The sequence below is a fragment of the Ursus maritimus genome, unplaced genomic scaffold, assembly GCF_017311325.1.
Source record: "Ursus maritimus isolate PB19 unplaced genomic scaffold, ASM1731132v1 scaffold_25, whole genome shotgun sequence".
NCBI classification, from domain to species: domain Eukaryota; kingdom Metazoa; phylum Chordata; class Mammalia; order Carnivora; family Ursidae; genus Ursus; species Ursus maritimus.
Window position 1 is genome coordinate 44,816,099 of NW_024425008.1, and position 27,860 is coordinate 44,843,958.

The following is a 27,860-nucleotide window of genomic DNA, read 5'->3' on the forward strand; positions in this document are numbered from 1 at the left end:
CTGCACAAGCGCATCGCCCGCCACGTTCAATTTCCCCCCTTCCCCCACAATTCTCTGTTCCTCGGGCCGACTTGGAGGAACGAGCCACAGAGGAGAAGGCTATTGGTTGGAAGAGCGGCCAATGAGAGAGCCTGTTACTAGTCTGCGGGCTGTGGTATCGGGGGAGCGCTTGAGGCCTTGAAGCCTTTGGTGTCCGGGAGGTGAATTTCAGCACGATGAGCTCCATCGGGACTGGGGTGAGTTTGCTGTGTCTTGGCGTAATGGACTAACCTACGGAGTAGCGTTGAAGGGAACTCGGACAGACCGCGCGGGGTGCGCCGCCGCGGGGTGCGCCGGGACTGCCTTCGGCCAGGTGGGCCGCTTCCAGTTGTCTGGTGACCGGCAGTCTTTCCTGCGCTAATTTGTAGGCCCTCGTTTGCGGTGATCTTGGCCTGAAGCTCGTCAGCGCAGGTGTAGCGGGCTTGGCGGCGCAGCAGTGAGATTGGGAGACGCTTTGGATCGCTGAGTCACTTTCTTGAGTGGCTTAGGGAAACCGAAAGTGCAAACTCGTGGAGCCTGAGATAGCGTGTGAAGGGTTTGGGCGACAGTTAGCTTCCTGAGAACCACTGAGCCAAGGCGGCTTGAGATTCCGAGGTCTGAGACGGAGCTTTCGTGGACCGTCTTTGCAGGTCCCGGGGTGCTGCTGACTCACTGGGCCTTCCCCATCTTGCCTTCGAGTATACTGACCGTCCGCTTCGTAGGAGTCCCTGGAACCCCTGTCGGGGCAGAGCTAATAGAAAAATTGTCTGAAAAGTGAAATCTGAAGAGTCCTTTACATTTTTCTTTTGACCCAGTTTTTCCTGTACAAATTACTTAACATCACTTAACATCAGTACCGTAAACATTTAAATCATTAGCTAGGGACTTAATCGCATCTGTTAATAGACTCCAGGTTTGGAGTTGGACTTGTTAACTTACTCAGTTTACTACTTTCCTGTGTTAAACGTACTGTACATATGCACTCTTTTGCTTATTCCTTTTATGTATTTTACCATATAGAAAATCTAGTTTTTGTTTAGAATTTATTGGTTGTGTGCCCTGGAGGCATTGAATAATGGGTTTCTAAATTCATCAATCCACTTTATTTTTTTATTATTATTTTTAAAGATTTTACTTACTTATTTGACAGAGACAGCCCCCGGGAGAGGGAATACAAGCAGGGGGAGTGGGAGAGGAAGAAGCAGGCTCCTAGCGGAGGAGCCTGATGTGGGACTCGATCCTAGAGTGCTGGGATCACGCCCTGAGCCGAAGGCAGACGCTTAACGACTGCGCCACTCAGGCACCCGTATCAATCCACTTTAAACAAGATTTTGATACTCAGCATTAAGCCCAGATATTGGTTTTCCGAGTTTGATAATAGGCAATTTATGTTTCGAATGTTTAATTCATTTGGTTATGAGATGCTAAGGTTATGTCATAATATTTTAAAATTAGTAGATGGTCAGTTATGCATATTGTAGCAAATTGATTTTGCAGCTATATATTTTTTTTTATAATTTTATTTATTTTTTTTTTTAAGATTTTATTTATTTATTCAACAGAGATAGAGACAGCCAGAGAGAGAGAGGGAACACAGTCAGGGGGAGTGGGACAGGAAGAAGCAGGCTCCCAGCGGAGGAGCCTGATGTGGGGCTCGATCCCATAACGCCGGGACCACGCCCTGAGCCGAAGGCAGACGCTTAACCGCTGTGCCACCCAGGCGCCCCTGCAGCTATATTAATATGACCTTCAATTAATAGTGTTTCTGAAAACCCTTTAAAAGTACTTGATAAATATAAACAGGTGAGGTATTTTGGTATTACAGTAGTAGAATTAAGAATCTTCATTTAGTAAATCATGGAATTGAGACTCAGGAAGCACCACTGTTGAAGGCATATCTTTGGTCTTCACTTTTCCCAAGAACTCCAGGTATGAAGACCTGCCTACTTGACATTTCTCTCCGTTTGATTGTTTTTTTTTTTTAAGATTTTATATATATTTATTTATTGAGAGAGAGTGAGAGAGAGCACAAGAAGGAGCAGAGGCGGGGGAGAAACAGACTCCCCGCTGAGCAGGGAGCCCAGTGTGGGGCTCTGTCCCAGGACCCTGGGATCATGACTTGAGCAGAAGGCAGATGCTTAAGGGACTGAGCCACCCAGACACCCCTCCACTTGATTGTTTAATAGGCATTTCAAACTACATGTCCAAAGTAGACCTATGGGTTTCCCCCTCCCCTTGCCATTTTGCATCTCCTAGAGTTTTCAGCTCAGTGAATGGTCCAGTTCTAATTGCTCAAGTGAAAAAGGTCAATGGTTCACGTTTAATTTCTTTACTCCTAGAGCCAGTCCTTTAGCAAGGTGTGGTTTTTTTTTTTTTTTTTTTTTTTTTTTTTTTTTTACACTCTATCCTCAAAACTATTGTCTTTATCTCTTTTCCTGGTCTAAACCACCACCTTGAGATACTTGATTTCTGCTTCCATCCTTGTTCCCTCTACAGTTCATTTTCTAGATGAAGTTTTAAAAAAAATTAGATTGTATCACCCCCTGAGCCCCCTCCCCCATCCCTGCTTAAGCCCCAATGACTTGCAGTTGCATTTAGAAAAAGATATAAACGTCCTACTTCAGCCTAGGAGACTCAAAGTAGTTTGGTCTTTACATGCCTCTGATATGATTTACTCTTCTCTCTACCACTTAGTGCTCAAGACACAGCGGCCTATTTCTTTTCCCTCATTGGGCTAGGCTTATTTCTACCTACATATCCTAAATGACTAGTTATTTGTTTAGGCCTGGCTCAGCCTAAGTGATTAAACATAACTGCTCTAGCAAGGCCTTCCCTCATCAGATAGTCTGTACTAGGCTCTCAGACTGTCACTTCACCCATCTTATTTTCATCATAATCCTTTTTCTAGTTTACTGCTGTATTTCCAGCTCCTAGATTTCTGCCTGGTCTCATTTGAAAATGAAAGACTTCAAGAACGAGTATTCTTTATATTCCCTTATAGTGACTACAAGTAGTAGATGCTTATTAAATGTTTGAATGTTATATTTTTTTTCTAAGGTCCTTCAGTTTGTTAGTGCTACAGCAATGATTTAACATGTTCTGACTGGTTCTGTTTCTGCCATACCATACTGCAGGTATACCTTGTTCTATTGCACTTCACTAGATACTGCCTTTTTTATTTTTATTTTTTTTTATTTTTACAAGTTGAAGGTTTATAGCAACTGTGCATCAAGCAAGTCCGTTGGTGCCATTTTTCCAACAGCATTTGTTCACCTTGTGTCTGTGTCACATTTTGGTAATTCTCAACAATATTTCAGATTTTTTCATTATTATTAAGTTTGTTATGGTGATTTGTGATTGATGATTGGTTACCACTCACCAAAAGCTCAGATGATGGTTAAGCATTTTTTAGCAAAAAAAGTATTTTTTAAATTAAGGTATGCGCATTGGTTTTTGTTTTTGTTTTTAGTCATAATGCTACTGCATACCGAGCAGACTACAGTATAGTGTAAACATAACTTTAGGGGTACCTGGGTGGCTCAGTTGGTTAAGCGTCCAACTCCTTTTTTTTTGAAGCTTTTATTTATCTATCAGAGAGCACAAACCAGGGGAGTGGCAGGCGAGGGAGAAGCAGGCTCCCGCTAAGCGAGGAGCCCAGTGTGGGACTCGATCCCAGGATGCTGGGATCTTGACCCTAGCTGAAGGCAGATGCTTAACCAACTGAGCCACCCAGGTGTCCCTTAAGCGTCCACCTCCTGATTTTGCCTCAGCTCATGATCTCAGGGTCCTGAGATCGAGTCCCTTGTCAAGCTACGTATTGTGTGTGGAGCCCGCTTGAGATACCCCCACGTTTTCTTTCTCTCTCAAAAACAAACAAACAAACAAACAAACAACCCCCCAAACATAACTTTAATATGCACTGGGAATCCAGAAAACTCATTTTATTCACTTTATTGTGGTGGTCTGGAACCCAGAATATCTCCATTTATACAAAAATGAACTTTGTGTTCTGTGTGAAAAAAATTCTGACTTTACCTAAGATTTGTATCTATTGCTTTTCTTTTTAGATTTTAAAGTTATCTCTGCATGCAGTGTGGGGCCTGAATTTACAACCCCAAGATCAAGAGTTGCATGCTCTACTAAGACAGCCAGGCACTTGTCTATTGCTTTTCAATAGCAGAAATCTAAAGTAGCTTTTCTCTTAGCTGCTGTTGCTGCTCTGACATGCTTCCTTTTCCTCTTCAAAGCAACATCTTTTGAGATTTAACACACATATATTTCTTCCTTCTTTTTGCTGCCTTCCTGCTGTAATCTTTACACCCAAAGGTAGGGCTCGAACTCACAAGCCTGAGACCAAGAGCTGCACGCTCTACCAACTGAGCTATCCAGGCACCCCTTAACACGCATTTCTGATGTGTAAGCCGTGTAGAAAAAAAGATGGTGAGGTTATTACTGCCAAAGATACATAATTTAAGCTCATCGTTGCCTTTTTCCTCCTAGTATGACCTGTCAGCCTCTACATTCTCTCCTGATGGAAGAGTTTTTCAAGTTGAATATGCTATGAAGGCTGTAGAAAATAGTAGGTAAGAAACATTGTTTTACTTGGAATGTAGCATGTTTTAACCAGGTATTAAATATCTCCTTTTCTATATTTTTGGTAATTAGACTTATGTTTGGAGCCCGACACAGGGCTAGATCCAGGACCCCGAGATCATGACCCGAGCTGAAACCAAGAATGGGATGGGACCTCAACCTACTGAACCCCCTAGGCGCCCCTGACTACCTTTTGTATTAAGCATAGGAAAGAACTACTAAAACAAATAATCAATGACATATAAGTGAATACTTCAAAGCACTTTATTAAAGTATATATACCATGATCATAACTATTTTATCAGAGTATGCCCCTAATAGGTAATATACACAAGAAAAAAAGGGAAAGGTTAAGTTACAAATTATAATTTTCCCCGTTAGCTTCATTGAGGAGACCAGGTATTAAAGGAGGATTGTGCAATGTAACAATGAGGGCTAGATTGTTTGGAACAAAAATTATACAACATTTTGATCTCAGGACCCCCTTTTACTTGTTAAAAAAAACAAAAACACCAAAACCCAAAACATTGAGGACTTCAAAGAGCATTTATTTATTAGGCTTTAGTTCCATCAATCTTTACCATGACCAGTGAACTTTTGTTTATGCATGTTATTGGATCTGGCAATATTTACCATATTAGAAGTTAAAACTGAGAAAATAAAAAAATTTAATTCATTTAAATAATCATAGTTGCATGTTAATGTAAGTAATAATTTAAATTAACATTAAACTAATATTAATAACATTTTTAATGAAAAGTAACTTTTCTGCAATATAAAACGAATGTAGTGAGAAGACTGGCATGGTTTTACATTTTTGTAAATCTCAGTAGTTAATTGAAGCCTAGTGTAAGACATTCTCGTATCTGCTTCAGTATGTCGTTACTTTGGTTGAAGCCTGGGAAGCAAATCAGGCTTTATACAGATAAGTAGTTGGAAAAGTGAGGCATATTTTAATATCCTTTTCAGATAATTATGGATGTTATTTTTTGATGCTATACCAAAATGGACAAATGGTAGTTTTTTAAAGGCTAGTTGCAGTGTGGCATCTGAAAACTTAATGATGAACTTTTTATAGTGTTACATTAAAATCTGTTGGACTGTCTTGCACTTCACATGTTTTACCCATGCACGTAAGTTGGTCATTGGGAAAATATTGGTTCACTGTGCTATAACAGATCTTCCAAACTTGATATTTTTCATCTATATATTGAAATAATGGGAAACATCACACTTGTTAATACCACCACTGATCTGATTATAAAAATTTGTAAGTTTTGGAAAACAGACAAGCTCACGGTGATGAATATGCTTCCTAAAATTCCAATTTATGCTTGAAAACTTGAGTCTTATCACAGGCAACAAAATACTGTCCATTTTTCTTGAAGTTGACGGGCTTATTTTGTTCATTTTAGGGGGGAAGTCTGCCATATCAAGTATATTTACATACCAACTGTAAATAATTGTAGTTTGTCTGACATTGTTTGATGGTAAAAACAGGTATTCCGTGAAAAAGTTCACAACTCAAACAGTTTTACCAGTACTTTTTCCCTTTAGGCAACTGTATTTTGATGTTTGAGTACCTTCCATTTCATTATGATAATAATAATAAGACAGGTACTCAAGGGTTGTCATCTAATAAAATTATTGCTTTTTTTAAACATTAAAACAGCTTTTAGGGGCACCTGTGTGGCTCAGTTATTAAGTGTCTGCCTTCGGCTCAGGGCGTGATCCCAGGGTCCTGGGATCGAGCCCCGCATCGGGCTCCCTGCTCCCCTGGGAGCCTGCTCGTCCCTCTCCCACTCCCCCTGCTTGTGTTCCCTCTCTTGCTGGCTGTCTCTCTCTCTGTCAAATAAATAAAATCTTTAAAAAAAAAAAAAACGGCTTTTAAAAATTACTGCTTTCTTAAGGACTTATTTTTTTTTGGTTTTTAAAGATTTTATTTATTTATCAGAGAGAGAGTGCACCGCAAACGGGGAGCGGCAGGCAGAGGGAGGAGCAGGCTCCCCGCGGAGCAGGGAGCCCAACGCGGGGCTCGATCCTAGGTCCTAGGATCGTGACCCGAGCCCCCGAGCCGAAGGCAGACGCTTAACTGAGCCACTCAGGCGTCCCTTCTTAAGGACATTCTTAACAAAATTTTTTAACTGTGAGAGTTTGTTTTTTTTTGTTTGTTTGTTTAAATGTGAGAGCATAGCAATGAAGAATACAGTGATTAGTAGTTTATTACTACCACTTGTTTCACTGCCTTGGTTTGTGTTAAAGTGCCAGCAGTTTTACCTACTAATGCTTCTCTGCTGTACCAGCAGTGCAAATGTCCATAATATAGTGGGAAAAAACAAATGGTGTCTTTGTGTTCTTATGAAAATAATTATGACTTCCCATACCCCCTTGAAGGGTTTTTCAGGGATGCTCAGGGGGTTTCACAGACCATACTTTGAGAACTTGTAGTTTGGAATAAGGAACATTTTAGATTTAAATAAGTGAGAATGATGATGACTTGGAATAATTAGGAAAGGCCAGCTGAGGCTGTAGAGTTTAAATTCAAGTGAGTTTGCAAAAGTCTGTGGAGAATTATTTAAATACGGAGTGGTTAGGAGGAAGTGTATTCTAGAACCCAGGATAACCTCAATAAAGACATAAAAGCAAAAATGAATATAAGGTGTTTGGGGAATGATAGTGAGGTTGAATTCAGTAGTGTGTGGGATTTATAATTGGAAATTTAATAAGCTACAAATTTAATTTGTAGATTCTCAGGAATTTTTGAAAGTTGGGCCAAGGAGTTTAAACTGGAATTGGGAAGTCATTGAAAATACCTGAAATGTGAGGGAAGGAGTGTCTGAAATTTTTTGTGGAATTTATGTGTGGCTCTGTTCATTTTTCTCATCAGAATTCCTTTTTATTAAAAGGATTAGAAGAATAAAGTTAATGATGTATTTTTATCTTGAAACAATATAATTTCTCCATATTTTAAGAGATTAAGATCCATTTTGTTTTAAGCAGTTGTACAAAATGTGTATTATGTTCTTTTATATACTTATAGGCAGTGGTCGTTGCAGAAAAAGAAAATTAGCAAAAGAATTCTTTTTTTTTTTTTTAAAGATTTTATTTTATTTATTTGACAGAGAGAGACTGCCAGTGAGAGAGGGAACACAAGCAGGGGGAGTGGGAGAGGAAGAAGCAGGCTCATAGTGGAAGAGCCTGATGTGGGGCTCGATCCCATAACCCCGGGATCACGCCCTGAGCTGAAGGCAGACGCTTAACCGCTGTGCCACCCAGGCGCCCCTAGCAAAAGAAATCTAAGCTTTCCACCTAGATTAGTCACTGTTAATGTTTTAATTTTGTATATAACCTGTCTTGTCTATGCATTTTATGTACCATTTTTAATGAACATGAATAAATCAACATTTGTTATAATATGGATAACATATGCCAGACACTCTGCCATTTTGTACATTTTGTTGGCATCTTTTCTTGCTTACGTATTATCTTTTTATGTCATGATGTGCTAGATTTTTTGGTCACCTGGTGTTTATTTATATGGACCTAATTTATCACATTTTAGGTTGTCCTCTTTCTAGTTTTCAGATATATTTGTTTTAAAGTACTAGCATGCTGTAAAAAACTAAATGTTACCTATTTTTGTTTTTTAAACTTAATTTCTTTTATTTTCAGTTAAAAACATTGATTTTCTTCTACTTGTTCCAGTACAGCTATTGGAATCAGATGTAAAGATGGCGTTGTCTTTGGGGTAGAAAAGTTAGTCCTTTCTAAACTTTATGAAGAAGGTTCCAACAAACGACTTTTTAATGTTGATCGGCATGTTGGAATGGTAGGTCACATTTAAAAAATGTTCCATTTTGCCTCGTCCAATTTCTTGTGAACTGTTTAGAATATATTAAAATGTGATTGTAAGAACCCGTTTATTACTTCATCATTGAGGCAGAAACAGATTAGAGAGCAGCCATAGAAGTAATCCAGAGAGTTACTGGCTTGTGAACAGCTCACTATCTGAGAAAGGTAGTGTTCTTATAACCTGATTGGAGACATGTATGAAAAAATCAAATTGCCTTAAGAAAAGGGAGGAGGGGTGACGGGTGGGAAGTATGTGTAGAAAAGAGATCTTGGCAGTGTAGGTGAGGGGTATGCTTGAGAGACATAGAATCTTTAGCTTTTCATGTCTTTTGTGGGGATCACTGTCATATTGAAGATGTTATCAGATAGAGAATACCTTTTTAGTAAGGGGAGCACCAAGAAAGGATGTTTAATACAAGGAAAAGTGAACACATCCTTTTTAATAGCATCATGGACATCACTGTATTTATTTTATGCAGCTGGTGTCTTGAGTGACTGCTTTTGCATAACTGCAAGTGAAGGCATAAATACGTTACTGGTATATACTGAAGTCATTCTATATAGATGTCACACTTTGTTTAGTCAGAGGAATAAGCAAAACAAGGAGTGATTCTAACCCTGTTTACTGAAAAGGCAAGGAAGAAAAGAAAACATGTGCTAGGACCACTTTACATTAATTATCTCGTTTAAGTCTGACATCCCAGTGAAAGTAATATTAATCCCATTTTTACAGATAAAACAGACGGACTCACAGCTGGTAAAGAAATAAAATGGGATTCAGACTTGGGTCTGCATGTTATTTCAGAGTCCATTTTGCGGGGTGAGATCTTATAGGACCCACTCATTCTGCTGTTATCTTTGATATTTCTAAATGAGATGTGTTACACACAAAAAGGACCAATAAAATGTAAGCAATGAAGTATAAAGCTGTAGATGATTTTTCTTTTTGCTTCTTCAGTGATTATTTTTTCTGAACTCATTTTCTCTCCTGAACAAATTTATTATTGCCAGTGATACTGATATGACTTTTCTTCCGTCATTTTGGACCTCTATATTTATTTTTAAAATTTGAGTAGAGTTGACACACAATGTGAAACTGGTATGTTTTCATGAAACTTGCCAGATTGTAACCCAGCTGATAGGAGGGAACTAGTGAATTACACATTCTTTCACTTAGTAAAACAAAACAAACTTTAGGTAGGTATATTTTGAAAAAAATCATGTATGCTTAAAGGTACTTTAGTGATGGGAAGACTTTGTCTTAGAACTTTAAAATTTGTTCCATTTGTTCTTTAAAGCCAGGAAACTGATGGCATTCCTTATAGCTGGAATGGCAAAACATCCCATGTTGAGGAGGGTTGGAGATAATGAAGGGTTAATATTCTGTCTCCACAGTTGTCTTCTTCAAGTGGTTTGAAAATTATTGGACTTCACAGTAAGCTTTCTCCAAAGCAATAGAAGATTCTTTAAATGATGAAACTTACTGGCTGGATAACTTTGGGGAAGTTGTTCTAAACACAGCTGCCTCACCTGCAAAACAGGACCTACCTCCTAACAGTTGTTAAAGGTTAAAAATCATGCAAAATGCTTAGCATGTAATAAGTGCTATGTTTTAGAAATTTTCATCTACTATTAATAGGTAGCAGTAGAAAAAGGGCTGTTATTCTGATCTCACTTACTTCCAAATTTTATAAATCTCCTAAGCTGGTGGTTCTGGACTTTCTTGGTTCCCAGTACTAAGTTGAAATTTCAGTGATTTTTTTTTTTCCCATGGCTTCCCTACTCCAAAAGAAGTACCCAGTGGTTCCGATTATGCATTTAGGTCCAAACAACTTACTGTTTATGTACTAAAAACTTAGTAGCTATAAGAGAAAAAAAATACACAGAGTTAAAAGTATTTTTATTTTTAAACAATCACAATTACTAACGTGCACCGCACTTCCTAAACTTTGGAATCAGATTACGCGTGCCCCCCCCATTTCCTGTTCCACATGGATTTTTGTATGGTACTTACTTATCACAGCAACCCAGGTGCTCAACAATATGATGGCATTAAAAGGAATACTGAATGATCTAATGTTGAAACTGTGAACTACTTCAGCTGTATCCCCCAAATTCCAAATGTTGCATAATTGAGTTCACTACAGTGCCCTAGCATCTCTCAGCACATGGTTTGGTAACTGCAGTTGTAAGCTACCAGTCTTGGAAGATGTGTGGTTTGTCATTGAAGTTTAATAGTCAATAAGCTGAAAAAGATTTGAGGTTGTGCCTCTTAGACCAAAACTTTAAGTAATTTGAACACAGAACTGCTTTAAATAGAGATCAATCCTGATCAAGACTAGTAGTACTCTGGTTGTTGCTTATTTATAGTGAACTGGTAAATTGGGAGACATGGAAGATTAATTATAGAAATATTCCTTTTGAATGTCATTATTCAACAGTGAAGTCACACCTGGTAAATTTCTGAATTGTAATTCCATACTTTTATTTTGATCCCACCCAATCAAAATGCCAGAATGCCTTGTAAAGACCTTTAAGCCAAATTATTTCTAAATGTGATGCTTGTTAAAATATTGAGTAAGCCTACAGTAATTACACACTTTCCTTGATTTGTGATAGGAACGTATTTATCTACTAAATTGGTACTTCCTTTCTTTCAGGCAGTAGCGGGTTTGTTGGCAGATGCTCGTTCTTTAGCAGACATTGCAAGAGAAGAAGCTTCCAACTTTAGATCTAATTTTGGCTATAACATTCCATTAAAAGTAAGTTGATAATATGTTGAGGAGCCTTTTGAACAGTCATAGAAATTTGCTGATAAGCTCTTCTGTTTGTCCCTCTCATAGCATCTTGCAGACAGAGTGGCCATGTATGTACATGCATACACACTCTACAGTGCTGTTCGACCTTTTGGCTGCAGGTATGAAATTTTGTGGGATATTCAGTCAGATCTGTACTGTTTTCCCCGGTATCTTAGCCTTTTATACTCTTAGAGGTATGAACTATGACCAAAAAGTATTAGGGCAATGATTAAATAAAACTATATCAAAACAAAAACTTTGAATAGTGAAAAAGACTACAAATTTGAAGTGGTAATAAAACACAGAACTCCTAGTAATAACTTTAATCTGATTATAATACATTCTCTGGAGGAAGGTGGTCAAAAGGTATAAAGGTTCTAAGATAAGTAAGTGCTAGAGATGTAATGTACAGTATGATGACTGTAGTTAGCACTGCTGTGTGATATATGGGAAGTTGCTGAATACATTCTAAGAATTTTCTTCACAAGGAGGAAAGTTTTTTTCTTTTTATTGTATCTTTGTGAGATGATGGTTGTTACTAAACCTATTGTAAGCATTTCACAACACATGTAAATCAAACCATCATGCTGTACACTGTACAGTGATGCATGTCAATTATTTCTCAATAAAACTAGAAAAAAATTCTCTGGTGTCAGACCCCAGCATTCTCAGGAAACAACAAACTGATTTTAAATGTATTTTCTTTGACATTATAGGTAGCCGACTAAAGGGACACTTCAGTTTCTCATTAATTTCCATTGGCTATACTTACTTAAAGCAGTTAGGTGCAATGCTCTTAATTGGGAGTTTTTTTTAGCAGTCCATAGTGAATCCACACAAAATTGCATTTCATATAGTTCTCCTTAGTCAGTTTCCTATTTCTGTTGTTAAGATGAAGTGCCGGTATTTTTGTGGGGGAAAGCGGAGATTCAGCTCCATCAGGACTTGGAATACATGTAAATATTTAAATAGGGCTCAGAGACCTGTCATCACTCTAGATTTTCCTAAAAAGACATGTTTAGTTTTAACTTTAAAGAAATAAAGTCCTGTTTGATTGAAGTAGAACATTTACTAACATCTGATTGCTTGCCACTGTTAAAGGGCTGTAGAAAGTTTATTAGCTATAGTCCTGCCTTTCAGTTGTTCCTAATCAGTCATATTTAAATTACTGAGGACAGATGTTAAAGAAAATCTGAGTTTTATTCTACCACCAATAAGTTAGGCCTTTGGACATTTTTTATATTAGTTGTTCTTAAGGTTCTCACGTAAATTACATTGAAACATTTTGCTTTCAGACTTCATAGAATACCTTTCAACTTTTTTAAATCTTTGAACACTTTGAATTCATCATTTCTCTATTTCTAAGGGAATAAGAATAGTGGAGAACTTTTTCAGTAAATAATGAACATATACTATGACTTAGTCACAGATATGTGTGAGAGGGCAGGACACAAAGATGAGTAAGTTTTCACTGATACAGTTTTATAGGTGATAGGATATACACAGACTAGTGGGCCCAGCACCAGTCAGGGAATGGCTGCTTTCTTGGAGAGATGGCAAGGAAAAGAATGTGAGATGTAGGTGGAATGGTAAGAGTATTCATGCAAAGGGACTGCTAAGAAACTACATGGGCATTTCAGGTAATGCAGAGGTGGTCAGGTATTCTTGGTGCGTAGGAGGAGTACTGAAGATGTAGGAAGGGGCAAGATCATACAGAAGTCTGTGTTCCGTACTAAGGAAACGTGGAAAGGTTTTAAAATTATAACCAGTTATATATTCTGAAAGATAAGTTTCATTAATATGGACGGAAATGATTGTATGGGTGAGAACTGGACAGTTGGTGTTACAGTAGTCTGTACGTGAACTGATACATAAGATGAGGCTGGTTTCTTTTCTACTTCTGGGGTAAACTAAACGACAATTTCAGAAAATCACTAATTCGTATGATTGTTTAACAGCCTAATTTTAATTTGTTGAGCATATAAAAATACATTAAAAGCAGTTTGGATTATTGTAGAAAAATAACTGGAGGAATATTGGGGAATAGCCAAGAAAGAATGACGGGGTGTAACAAGAGTTTGAGGCAGACTGAATGTATTCCTGTTAGTTTTGTTATCTTGGCTTTTTCATGTGTATGCCTTTACCTGTTGGGCCTTCTCATTAGTTTTCCATCGGTCATCACTCCTTTGTCTACACTGCTGTCTTCCCAGAAAAGTTATATCAGCAAGTTTAATACTAAACAAAGCCATACAAATTTTCAACAATTTCAAGTGTATACTAATTTTTATTGAAATTATCTCATCAAAGTGTTTACTATGAGTTATGTGTATCAGTTCATCTTAGAAAATATAATTGTGTATTTACTGAATTTTTAATATTTTTATGGTATTAAGAACCATGGTTTAAATTATTACTTTACTTTCATGCAGTTTCATGTTAGGGTCTTACAGTGTGAATGATGGTGCACAGCTCTACATGATCGACCCATCAGGAGTTTCCTATGTGAGTAATTCTGAATCATGAATTTCTATTTCCAGTTTAATGGTATCTCATTAGCATGTAAACCATATATTTGAATTACACGAAGTTTCTTTAAAATTAATTCAAGGAAAGTAACAATTTTTTGTGGATATGAGGCAGAGGAAAGATTTATCGCTTTTAGTATGTTTACAGAAACTGCATAGTGAACATCAAAATTGCAATATGTGGTATTTCCTTTATTGTGATAAATATTAAGTGTCTTAAAACTAAAAACCTTCCCTTTAAAAAAAGGATTTTAAATGGGATTTTTTGCTTTACTTACCTTTTTTTCTCTTCTGAGATATTTATGGTTTTTACTAATTACAAAAAAGACTTTATATTTTGTCATTAAACACAAGTATAAATGGGAATCCTTTCATTTAAAAAATTTTCAGTATAATAAAAAATGGTTTAGAGTATTGAACTGAGCAATTATCTCAATTTCTTTTTGTCATAATGCTAAAAATTTTTCCATTCCTAACCTCAAAAACATCTCTAGTTCATGAAGTATATATAATGACGTTAATTTGTTTTTCTTGTATGGCACCTCTATTAAAAATAATCCATGTTTTTCTAGAATTTTTTTTTGAGCCCCCTGGTGTTCATTAGACATGTGTTTGTATTTCTCCATACTTAATTTTGAAAGTCATTTAACATCGTTTTGTTAACCTTTAAATCGACAGTCACAGCCACTAATGATTTTAGGATAGTATATCAGTTTAATTGAATAATATCTGTATTTTTTGGTGTGTGTTCTTTTTAAATAGGGTTATTGGGGTTGTGCCATTGGCAAAGCCAGACAAGCTGCAAAGACAGAAATAGAAAAACTTCAGGTAATACATACTTAATGCTTGTGTTTTCCTGTAACATTATCCTCATGTAGTGAAGTTTTATCACCACAAGTGAAACTTTTTAGTTTAAGGATACATAGAGTGTGGTTTGCTGTTTTGAGCAGAGCTTTCTGAATATGAGAGACTGATTAAGAAAGCTGGTCGTGTGTGTGTATGTGTGTGTGTGTGTGTGTATACTCACTCAGTCTGCTTGAAGATTCTCTTCTCTGCCCTTCCCCCCACTCCTGTGCTCTCATGCTGTCTCTCAAAAAAATAAATCTAAAGAAAAAATGTGCTTTTTCAAGTTTGCTTAAAGTTACCTTTATTATGATAAAATTCACTCACCATAGAACTTAACCTGTAAGGGGAAAAATGAGATAGGTATTCTTTTTTTTCACTTCACCCCCAAATTAACATGAAAAAATTTAAACATCAGAAAAGATAACAGCACAACTATGTCTATCTAGATTGAACAGTTATTTTTCAGTGTTTTATCCATTTGTTTTTTCTTGAACTATTTGAAACAATTACAATGACACTATCTCTAAATGCTTGAGTTCAGCTCTGTAGAATATCATTATCACACCTAAGATATAATCAAATATTTAGTCTATAATCAAACTGCCTCAGTATTCTCTCAAGTGTCATTTTGTAACTTTTTCAAACTGTGATATAATTAAGGCTCACACTTTGAATTTCAATTATATCTCTTCTATTTTAAGTCTTACCCTAAAAAGGGGGCGGGGCACCTGGGTGGCTCAGTTGGTTAAGCATCTGCCCTTGGCTCAGGTCATGATCCCAGGGTCCTGGAACTGAGCAAGTCATGCATGGGGCTCCCTGCTCAGCAGGGAGTCTCCCCCCTTTGCACTCACGTTCTCCCTCCCACTCTCTCTCAAAAATAAATAAGTCTTACCCTTCTCCCAGTACCAATTTTTTTTTAGGGGGAGGGAGGGGCAGAGGGGGAGCGAATCTCAAGCAGGCTCCACAGAGTACAAAGCCCGATGCAGGGCTCGATTTCACAACTTGAGATCACGACCTGAGCTGAAATCAAGAGTTGGACCTGAGCCACCAGGCACTCTCTAGTAGTAATTTTTTGAAGCCCATGCCCGTTGATTTTGTAGTTAGTTCCACATAATGTATTTCCTATCAAGACTGGTATTCTTAAATTCAGTATCATGGTTTTGATTTTATGTCTGAGACTTATGTTAAAAGCATGGGTTATTGACAAATCTGAGAAAAGAATCTGAAAATAGTTATATAAGTATAAAGGTCTTCTTTTGACTCATGACTCAATATTTTCTATAGATGAAAGAAATGACCTGCCGTGATGTTGTTAAAGAAGTTGCAAAAATGTAAGTTGGAATTTTTATCATTGACAAAAATATTTCATTTGACCTTACCTTATACATTAATTCTAAAGGTCTGTTTTGGTTGTTTTGTTTTAAAATAACTTCATGCCTAATTTTTAGAATGTCAATTTAACATTCTAGAAAGTCTCATTAAGGGGACTATCCATATTCCAAGTGATAGTGAATGGAATATGAAGTTTTGACAAACTAAAACTATTTAGGTGAAAGAATTCAAGAGTCGGGAGGACATAGTGTGGACCTCTAGGAGCTTCATTTGATAGCTCCTACTCTCTCAAATCTCAGAAGTCCCAGTAATAGGAATTTGGTTTACAAACTTTATTTTTGGTTTACAGCTAGTTATTTCTACACATGAACCATGAAGCTGGGTTCTTTATATTATCTGTTTTTCTTGGACGGTAAGATACATTAGTCATAAATGCTTTTCTGAGAAGATAAGAGCAGTATTTCAATACATTTAAAAACAGCTTTAAGAAAGTCTGAAGTGGTTCATATTACCAGGTACACACAGTAGAATGCATATGTGACTACAATAAGTAACAACTAAGTCCATAAACCTGAGTGGAATGCTTCAAAATTCATGATTCTTCCAGATCAAAGAATGTAGGCACGTGGTATTTCAAAAAAATCCAATAAAATGCTAGTTTTGCAGGTAGCTTTTCAGATTTAAAAGTAATCAACATATTATCTACTCCACATTATAACTAACATCAACATGGTCTAGTCAGCAGTTTGTGCAAATGTCTCAGGTTTTACAATTAGTACATGTGAGAAAAATAAAAGTCCTAGAGGCTCTGTATATATTTAAATGGTACCTACCGTAATCTCTTCTAAACTGCTAGTTGTAGTAAAATATTGAAGTGTTCTATGATTTTGTCTTAATTGTCACCACTCGACACTGCCATGTTATCTTCCTCCCTCCCCCTTTTACCAAGAGACCCCCTCTTCTCTTGTGGTTGTGAAGCAACAGACCCACTTTATGATTGTCAGTTAATCACATGAGGAGCTCTGGGAGTTACCTTACAGTAGAACCACTTGGAAGATAAAGAATCCTCACCGAATTGTACAACAGATTATTGTTGTTCTTATTTTATATAAAAGAGGGAGGGGGAAGGGCAGAGGGACAGAGAGTATCCCAGGCAAGGCTCCATGCCCCATGCAGAGCACAAGTTGGGGCTCAGTCTCACAACGCTGAGATCATGACCTGAGTGGAAATCAAGTCGGATACTCAACCAACTGAGCTACCCAGGTGCCTTGTGCAACAGTTTAAATGTGATAAACTCCATTTCTTTCAATTGAGAAGTGCTTCTGGAAATCAGCCCTTACTACACCTTTTTATGTTTAGGTGTAACAGCATAAACTAATTAGTTCATGTAGGGAAAGCCATCCCCTTACCATTTAATAAAATGAGCACTATGTATCTTTTACTTAGTCTAGAAAATTAAGATGCTTTCTCATACTATAGCAAGGCTTTAAAAATATCCTCCAAAGTAAAGTGTGTGAAGATGCTAGAAAAGGTAAAATAAGAAAGCTTTGCTCTGATACTTTTACTAAATTTAATGTTGTGTGACAGTGCCTCCTTGTTTATTGCAATTTGCCATGTATTACAGTTTGAAAGCCAGGTTAAGGGACATATAGTTCTTATAAAATGGATAAGGGGTTTAAAAAGACCCTGCCAAGAAGCTTCAGATTGAAGAGACCAGTAATAATTGCAAACTAATACATTTGTTTTAAAAAAATCATTTAATGAAAGGAATAAACAAATATCCTGAAAAGGTACAGTTGTAATAATGGCCTTTTCCCTTTTGAATCTGTGCTCCTTTTAAGGTATCTTTTTGAGTTGTGGGTCTACAATGTAACAGTACCAAACAACTTGGGTTGTAAACACTCCTTTGTAGTATTTAATTTTATATCCATCCTTGTGTGATTTACTGTCTCTTCTTTTTAAAGATTTATTTAATTTAGAAACAGAGTGAGAGGGAGAGCAGGGGTAGAGGCAAAGGGAGAGAATCTCGAGCAGGGTCCCAGCACTGAGTATGGAGCCCATCTATCCTACGACCCTGACGATTATGACCTAACCCAAAATCAAAAGTCTGATGCTCAACTTATTGAGCCACCCAGCCTATTGTCTTTTCTAGAACTGTTCATAAATACAGACTAATGTAAATATTTGTATTAGGGATGGGTGTTCTAATTTGTGCTGACTGGGTACATGTTTATAGATGACCAAGTAAATGTTAATTTTCTCGTTTGTGTTCTAGAATTTACATAGTACATGATGAAGTTAAGGATAAAGCTTTTGAACTAGAGCTCAGCTGGGTTGGTGAAAGTAAGTTATTTTTGTACATTTATTTGCTCTGAGTCATCTGTACGAAACCTAATTTAAAATTGGGGGCCTTTCCCTTTTTATCTTAAAAATAATTTGGTAATGACATACATATATTAAAGTATGCAAATAACAGATGAACTGATGAATTATCATAATATGGATATACTCATGTAACCACTGTGCTCTCTCTGGTCAACAAATAGACTAGTTCCCCTGATAACCCCTTAAGGCCTCTTTGAATTTATAGTTCTCTACCTTCTCCCTAAAGGTAACCACTACCTTGAATTCTAACTCATAGTTTTGCCTGTTGTTCAGTTTTATGTAAGTGAATTACACAGTGTGTATTCTTTTATCCCTGATTTCTTTACTTCAGCGTTGTATAAATCATGTGTGTTGTGTACAGGATTTGTTCATTTGCCTTGCTGTGTAGGATTCTGTTGTCCAGATAATCACACAATTTATTCATTTCCTCTTTTGCTGCTGGTTAGCTGGGCTCTTTCCAGTGGGCTTTTTAAAAAAACTATAATGAATAGTACAGCTGTGGATGTCTTGTGTAATAATTTTGATACACATATGTAGCATTTCTGTTGAAAATATACGTAAGGGTGGAATTGCTGAGTCATGAAAACGTGTGTAAGTTCAAGTGCAGTAGGTAGTGCCAAAGTGTGTTCTACCACTTAGTGCCTTTCTATTACAAAGAAAGCCGTAACAAATTTACAAGGTAGTATTTTTGAAGGGGAAGTTCTGCTTAATTGACTAATGTTGTGAATGGTTTACTTTTTTGAAGCATCCATTTTCTGAGAAATCATCAATTTTTTTCTTACTTGCAATGGTAACCATGGATGGGGCTACGAGGCTAGCTTTTTAAGAATTAATCATGCTGCACGTTAATAAATGCTCAATTTATCATAGCATCAGGATAAATCACTGTATAATTAATGTTTGTGTAAGAGCTAAATTTGGACAGATTTAATCTTACGTGGAGAAAACACAAAAAAGAGTTCAGAGCATCTGGTATTACTCATAGTATAATTTTTAATATTAGATGGGTTATACCTATGGATTGGGTAGATTATATTGGAAAAGAGTTGCAATACAGTCCTCATTTCTAATTCATTTAAATATATGGCTTAATTTTCAGTAACTAAAGGAAGACATGAAATTGTTCCAAAAGATATAAGGGAAGAGGCAGAGAAATATGCTAAGGTAAGCTGCAGAATGTAAAAAACTCCCTAAAGGTATGAAAGTAAGCGCTGAATAATAAAGGAACTTGGTTGATTTCTATTAAACAACACTTAAGAGTTGAACTGAACTAAGGTTAGAAATTTTCTAGGTTATCCTCAGTGGGGATAGGGTTGCCCTGGTTCCAAAAATTTTGTATGTGAAAATGGTAAGGGTTTTCCAGGGCATTTAATGCTTTCATACTGTGTGTTCTATCAAGAATATAGTCAGCTGATTGTTAGAACAAGATACACTTAATTATCCTTTTCTTTGTTTGGGTATGTTATTCTAAGTCAGTGTTATCTTCAGTTGTAAAGATTTTTCAGTTATAAATACTTAGTGAGATCCAGGTTGTTATAAACAGTATTAAAAATTGATTTTAAACACTATCTTTCTCTTAACAGGAATCACTGAAGGAAGAAGATGAATCAGATGATGATAATATGTAACATTTACTTCAGCATCTATTTTAAATTTCTAATACAGTCCCCGTGTAATTCTTTAGCCCCGTGGATTATTATCTACCCACTGACCAATTTTCATTAAATTTTTGTCTTGTAACGATTGAAGTTGGCGGGAATAATTGAGTACATATTTATGCTTATTGAAAAATTCCTTAAGATACTGCAAAAAGCAGCTTTGGAATCATTAATTAATTCAAAGCTCCTTCATTACTCAGCTAGACTCTAAAGATCATTTATCCCTGGGTTTTGCGCAGTAAGTCCCTACCAATTCAGTAGGTATTACTTGATGCCATTACCCAGTTTTGTATTTAGTGAAATGATTGTTGGTCATCAGCCACTGTTAATTTTTAAGTGTGACACACAAGAAAGATGTTTTAGTTTGGAGAGGAAGAATTTTTCCTCCCTTTATTTGTGGAGAGGAGTGGATTTAAGGATCCACAAGTTCCGTATTTTGTCACTTAAAAAATTTCCTCATCTGTAAAGTTCAATTAAAATACCCATATTTTATATTAAACAAGAAGTTAGAATATAATCAGTACTGGGGCCTACAAGAACTGTCATAACCTGAACAGTAGTACTCAGAGAAGGAAGAAATCGTCTGTAACTCAGGCCAACTATGGGCAGGTATACACACCCTTTACCTGGCTCATGCCAGAATCACTCGAACTGTCACTTTCCTAAGAAGGTAATCTCTACTCACGGAGTTTGGCAGCAGGATACTGCTGGACTTTGAACATCTGTGAAGTTTAAATAGCAAATCATTATACATGAATAGCTAACTATTACACCAACAACTCAAAACTATTATCATGACTTTTATGTAAAATTACATGCTACATTTTACAACTTACACATTTAACTAAGAATGGCAAACACCTAAGCAATATTAAATTGGATCTATCTATACACCTAATCAATAAGGTGACTATCCCTAAGCCAATCTAATGGCCATTCTATACATTTCCAAAATATGAATGGCACATAAATATTCTACTGTGCTGTGAGTATATCTGTTTTTAAATTCACATCAGTATAGGGGCACCTGGTTGGCTCACGTGGTAGAGCATGTGACTCTTGATCTCCGGGTTGTGAGTTCAAACCCCAAGTTGGGCATAGCTTACTAAAAAAAAAAAAAAAAAAAAAAATCACAATAATATAGTTTATAACCCTTTAAAAGAATAGACACTGATTCTAAAGAAACCTAAATTTGAGCAGCTAAGCCACCTAAAACTATAGATGCCATAACATTAGATAAATCTGAAATTGTATAACCAGATACACGTGGTTCTTCAGCTATTATGAAGCAGTTAACTTTTATACATATTCTATGTAGGATTAATAATCTAGGCTCACTAGTGGGGGCACTTTGTAACTGCACTGTAGAAATACAATAAGCCTCTGGGGGGGGGTGGAGCTGGTACATTTTACTTTGATAAGACTACAGGGACACCTGGGTGGTTCAGTCAGTCAAACATCTGCCTTAGGCTCAGGTCAGGATCCCAGCGTCCTAGGATCGAGTCCTGCACTGGGCTCCTTGTTCAATGGGGAGCCTGCTTCTCCCTCTCCTCCCTGCTCATGCTCTCTCTTGCTAACTCTCTCTCAAATAAGTAAATAAAATCTTAAAAAAAAAATCCAGTACCTTATTACTGTAAACCTTCTTGATATTGGTACCTAAAAAGAAAAATTAAAAATATTTTGAAGAATAAAGTTTTGGTTTAGAGATTACAAATAATAAAATATATTTAGATTATTAAAGCACTTAATCTGATAAGCCTATCCATTTGCTTCTATTTCCATCATTCATAAAGGGACCTGAAAAATAAATGACAAAAATCAAGTTGTAGGTCATCAATAGGTTTTGCTCTTCAAATTAAGATTACGATTAACATTTTCTTCTCATTTTGTAAAAACACCCCCTTACCCAAATGCTATTAAGAAACTAGAGAAAATCCACAAATGAAAATCAAGTCTTAATGTAGAACACTCAATCAGATATTATTTCTCTATTGAATTCCTGACCTTTGGAAATGGAAGGCAGACTTGATCTCTACTTTATTGTACTTTCCTGCACTCTACCATTATCCATATTGTATTTGCAATGCCTATTTATTAAGTGGTTTTCCCTAAGGATTTCCACTACCTGCCAAAGAAAGCTTTCTAAAATGATTGTCAGATTTCTCCCTCTCAGTCCTTTATGTGTTTCCCATAAAAATTGTCCAACTATTTTCTTTTTAAAAAGGGAACTCCAAAACATGAAGTGTGTATGAGTACAGCTATACTTAATCCCAACCAAGTAAAGCCTTTGTTCTACCATTGTCGTGTGTATGCATCTATTAGGTGTTCACTATAATAAAGTGTAATCCCCCTCCCTGGCCCATGGGAGTTGTTTGAGAAATCATGTCTTTGTATCACCACTGGGTGTGAGCAGCCACATAGTATTCATTCAAATGCTTAAAGGTACACATTTTTAAAAAACTGAATTCATAATAAATAACTGAAATTGAAATAATCCTAGTTAACTGGAGGATAAGGCATACTAAAACACTGAGGGGAGCCTGGGGGGCTCAGTCAGTTAAGCACCAACTCTTGATTTCAGCTTAGGTCATGATCCTCAGGGTCGTGAGATCAAGCCCTGCGCTGAGCTCCCTGCTCCTGAGGGTGAAGCTTGTTTTAAGATCCTCTTTCTGCCCCCTGCCCTTCTCTCTCTCACTCTCTCTGTCCTCAAACAGTGGATCACAACAGTATCCACTAGGGGCTTCTAAAGATGAACATAGTTTATCATTTCAACAGATCTGGAAATCCCAAACTCAGAAAATATATAAACTCTGGGAGATTAACTTTTTAAAATAGAAGCACTGTAATAGGATTTTTTTTTAATAACAGAAGGGCTGCTTCTCTGCTACAACTAATCACAACAGCTTCAGAATAAGAAAACTAACATCCTAGTTAAAACCAGGATAGCAGTTCAAAGCCCATGTAGATTTCAAAGGAGCTGTGCCATAAAATAATTTTGTCACCTTGGGCAAGTTAATTTCCTCATCTATAAAATAAGGATTATGTACCATTTAAAACGGCATACACAGGAATACTTAAGTAGAAATCTAAATTTGTGTAAGGCTTCATGTTGAAAATTAAAAAATACTGGTGATATCAACAATGAACTACATAAACTTACTAGAAGACGCAGTATTGTCAATTCTCCCTAACCTGATCTCTAGATATGTAAAACCCAATCAGTTTGCAAGAGGCTCTTTGGGGGGGGGGGGGGAGATATGAAATCAACAAGCTGTTTCTAAAATTTATATGGGAAAAAAATTAGAATAGCCCAATTTTGAATAAAAGACAAGGCCTACACCACCTGGTCTGAAGACTTATTATAAACATAAAGTTCATGTAATAAACATTATTAGTGGAACAGAGGAAGTCTAAAAAGAGACTCACAAAAAAGTCAATTGACAAAAGTGAAAAGGTAAATCGTGGAGAAGGATAGTGCTTTTTCACAAGCGGTGTTGGGACAACTGGACATCCACATGCAAAACCAAAAACCAAATCATAACTTGTACCAAATACATAAGTCAAAGTGATTGGACACCAAAATGTACCTCACGTGGAACTTTCTAGGAAGAAAACAGAAGATCTCTGAGACTGGTTTAAAAAAGAGTTCTCATGGGGCGCCTGGGTGGCACAGCGGTTAAGCGTCTGCCTTCGGCTCAGGGCGTGATCCCTGCGTTGTGGGATCGAGCCCCACATCAGGCTCCTCCGCTATGAGCCTGCTTCTTCCTCTCCCACTCCCCCTGCTTGTGTTCCCTCTCTCGCTGGCTGTCTCTGTCTCTGTCAAATAAATAAATAAAATCTTTAAAAAAAAAAAAAAAAAAGAGTTCTCACATACCATACCAAAAGCATGATGTAAAAATAAAAACTGACAAACTTAATTTCACCAAAATTAAAAGTTTCTACTCTCCTAGAAACACTGATAGAATGAAAAAAACAAAAAACTGTAAGGGGAAAATATCTGCACATCACCTGACACAGGACATGTGTCCAGAATGTATAAAGAACTCTCAAAATTCCAACAAGCAGAAAACAACCCAAAAGTGGGCAAATATGGGGGCACCTGGGTGGCTCAAAGTGTTCCACTCTCGATTTCAGATCAGGTCATGATCTTGGGGTTGTGAGATCAAGCCCTGTGTGGGCTCCAGCACTTAAGAGTCTCCTCTTCCCTCTAAAAAAAATAATAAAAATGGGCAAATATTTGAAGAGACAATTCAAATAAAATTATGTTCTTAAACTATACCACCCCTTTCAAGAGGTAACCACCATATTTATATGTATCGTTCCACTCCATAAACACAAACTTTTATTTATTTATGTTTTTTTAAAAGATTTTATTTATTTTACAGAGAGAGTGAGAGAACAAGCAGGTGGAACAGTAGAAGGAGAGGGAGAAACAGGCTCCTCGAGGAGCAGGGAGCCCGATGCAGGATTCGACCCCAGGACCTTGGGATCATGACCTGAGCCGAAGGCAGACGCTTAACCGTCTGAGCCACCCAGGTGCTCCAAACATCAACTCTTAAAAAGTAAATGCTGGTGTACTGTGGTTAATACGTTAAGGTTGTTGAAGAGCAAGGGTCCTTACACATCTTGAGTTTGTGTTTGAAGTGTATGATTTGAACTTTGATTTTATGTGGAAACAGAATTTTAGGAAAATTCATTTAAATAGGGAGTTCAACTATATAATCCATATGGGAAAGAGAATTATTAAAAACTTTTAACCAGGAAAAGCTGACAAGGCTTCAAGACCAATGTATGCTGAGAATTATTCTTAAGACATAACCAAGAACAGGCGCTTGGATGGCTCAGTCCCACTCTTGGTCTCAGCTCACGTCACGATCTTGGCTCATGTCATGATCTTGTGGTCGTGAGGTGGAGCCCCAGGGCTCTGTGCTCAAGGGCACAGAGTCTGCTTCAGATTCTCCCTCCCTCTCAAATAAATAAAATCTTAAAAGAAAAACAAGACAGCATCAAGGAAATACTAGTAATTTAGAGAAAGTGAAATGGTATACAAGAACTGGAGGTATAAAGACGATAACCTATCACCTTTAGTAGATTGGCTGACTTGAGTTAGTAGCAACCAAGTGATAACAAGATTGAATGCAAACATATGGATGCCTAAAATGTATCATATTGCCAGGAAAGATTAAATATAAACAAGTTAAATAAGATACAATTCTTTACCCAGTAGGAAAAACATTTAAAAATCATTAGCAAGTTACAGATTTCCCCTGCCATCTAGAAAAGTAGAAAGTAGAAGGTTCCTATGAAACCTTTCATAAGCCAAAATGGCATACAGTGAAGAAATTACAATTTATATTGAAAAATTTTTGAGCATTCCCAGACCCCCAAAATAACCTTTTTTATTCGTCCTGATACCTTAGCATGCATCTTGCTAACAGACGCACAAAATATTACTGGGATAAAAGGCAGATGCTCACAGAAGCGGTTCAAAGGTATGGTGGCTTGATGCAGAGCGCAGTTCTCAGGGAAGGAGCCTTGCACTGCCACACTCCCTCCTTGGGTACATGCTAACGGCTTGCTGCAAAACACAATGAACAATTTTTGCTTTTTGCCTTTTTTTGGTAAAAGTAAAAATCTTCTTCAGGCTTCTTTTGGTAGCATTAACAGGTACCAATGTAGGTCTTTCAGTAAAAAAAGTGCAGGGGTGCATGGGTGGCTCAACTGGTTAAGGGTCTGCCTTTGGCTCAGGTCATGATACTGGGGTCCTGAGATTGGCCAATGTTGGGAGGAGAGAGCCTGATTCTCCCTCTCCCTCTGCGCCCCCCCAACCCCCCTTCTCAGGCTCAATAAAATCTTAAAAAAAAAAAAAAAAGTGCCATAATGCAAACTTTTGTGGGGCTTGTTTTTAGATTTTATTTTTAAGTAATCTCTACACCCAACGTGGGGCTCAAACTTACAACCCTGAGATCAAGAGGTGCATGTTCTACCAACTGAGCCAGTCGGGTGCCCCGTGGGTGCATGTTTTAGTATGAATTCATAGACCGTACATATATATTTACTGAACTACAAATGTGTGTTTTGGGAAGGAGGAGGAAGATAAATTCAGACAAACAAGGAAGGGAATCTGGGACAGTTTTCTAGAGATCTGGTGGATGAGATCTCCAATCAGTGAGTTTAGGAGAAAAACTATGGATGTCAATAATTAGCAGGAAAAAACTTCTGAGATAATTGAATAATTGAAACAAAGTAAAAAGGCTAACCTATACAAGATTATGAGGAAGAGAATCTAGATGACAGTGGGAATGCATAACGGTTTTTCCATCCAATTCAAAGAACTAAGAATTCTCCAGAGATCTGAATTTACAAGGTCTGAAGTGAGGCCCAGGATCTGTATTTTGAATATCTGGTGTGATGCTTGTGAATACACTAAAATTCGAGAATCACTGATTTGGATTTAGTAAAAGGAGAACATAACAGAGACAGTTAAAGGGTTTTAAGAGATGAGAGTTTCTGTTACAAAGCAAAATGGAAAATGAAGCTGTAAGGCAAGATGGTCCTTGATGAAAACTTTCCCACTGGATTTTAAAGAAACACAGGTCTTAGAGATAGCAACATGAATCTATATGATGAAAAGGAAAGTTTCTCATAGAAACTTTATAGTAGATGGCTTCAAATATGATTTGGCATCACTTTCCTGAACATTTCCAACACAAGGGTGGACAAAGAACATAAATACACAGGGATTAAACCGCATCTTTATTTTACTGACAGGTCAAGAAAGAGAAACATAGCTCTGACTTAAGGAAGACTGGGTCAATTTGGCCAAAAAAATTTTTATAGGACTTGGTTCCACACTGCAAAAGAACCTTAATACAGGATTCCCTAACCAGCAGTATGAGGGGATTCCGGTTTACACTGAAAGTATGTTCCACTGACACATTCTAGTAACACCTAATTAGAAGTTCATTTCACAGAAGAAAAAAGTAACAGAGGCCCCTGGCTGGCTTGGCTGGAGGAGCACGTGACTTTGGATCTCAGGATCGTGAGTTCCAGCCCCATATTGGGTGTAGGGATTACTTAAATAACTAAATTTAACAGATAATTCATCCTGTATAACTAAATGTTCTATTTACTCACTACTTCAGTTGCAAGAGAATTCTTAAAATCATTTTACTGCAAACTCTTCCTCCAAAGATATTCAATACTCACAATGTAGCCAATTTCTATTTGAGTCACCATTTGACCTTTCACCTGTCCCTACTGAAAAAGGAGTAAATGTGTGGCTGAATGGAAGTTTTTCCGTATTTCTAGAGGAAAAGTCTCCTAGAAATGAACATAGATCCTTCCTTCACAGGCAATATAATGATTCATTCACTAACTGAAATACATTTGACATGGAAAGCCTAAAGGCAAGCCACAAAGTTGGCAAGTCATGCACTAATTATTTCTGACAACAAAAAGTTTCTTTTCCTTCCTGGCAACCCTTTCTTCCAGGATGTAAAGCCAAATGAAGCTTTCTGACAAATGACTTCACTTGTAAACACGATGTGCTATCCCCTCATCCCCACCCCATCCAAATAGCTGGACAGCTTCCAAACTGAAATTCAGGAGAGATGCTTTAAACATTAAACTCAGGCTCGTCTACTCTAAATCCATTCTTTCCCCTAAATGGAAATCTGACAAAACAGGAAGAAGTACTTGGCAGCATATAGGAGCAAGTTCTGTAGCTTATGTATTTACTGGTAACAGACTAGTTTTTCGTGACTGTGTAATAAAATGCAGAACTTCACATATAAGAGGAAAACAAAAAAATCTGCCTTGGTTACCAAGGTTCCCTTGGCAATTTAAAGGTC

The 27,860-nt window shown here is 37.1% G+C and overlaps 1 protein-coding gene across 1 annotated transcript; it reads left to right on the plus strand.

Moving 5' to 3' along the window:
* Positions 1 to 77: 77 nt before the first annotated feature.
* PSMA3 (proteasome 20S subunit alpha 3) lies at positions 78 to 20,093 on the plus strand. Its single transcript, XM_008702129.2, has 11 exons — positions 78 to 236; positions 4,519 to 4,601; positions 8,317 to 8,440; positions 11,124 to 11,225; positions 11,307 to 11,380; positions 13,691 to 13,763; positions 14,549 to 14,614; positions 15,917 to 15,963; positions 18,240 to 18,307; positions 19,449 to 19,513; positions 19,933 to 20,093. Exons 1-11 carry the CDS (start codon positions 216 to 218, stop codon positions 19,975 to 19,977), a joined length of 768 nt encoding a protein of 255 aa, XP_008700351.1. The 5' UTR covers positions 78 to 215; the 3' UTR covers positions 19,978 to 20,093.
* Positions 20,094 to 27,860: the final 7,767 nt, after the last annotated feature.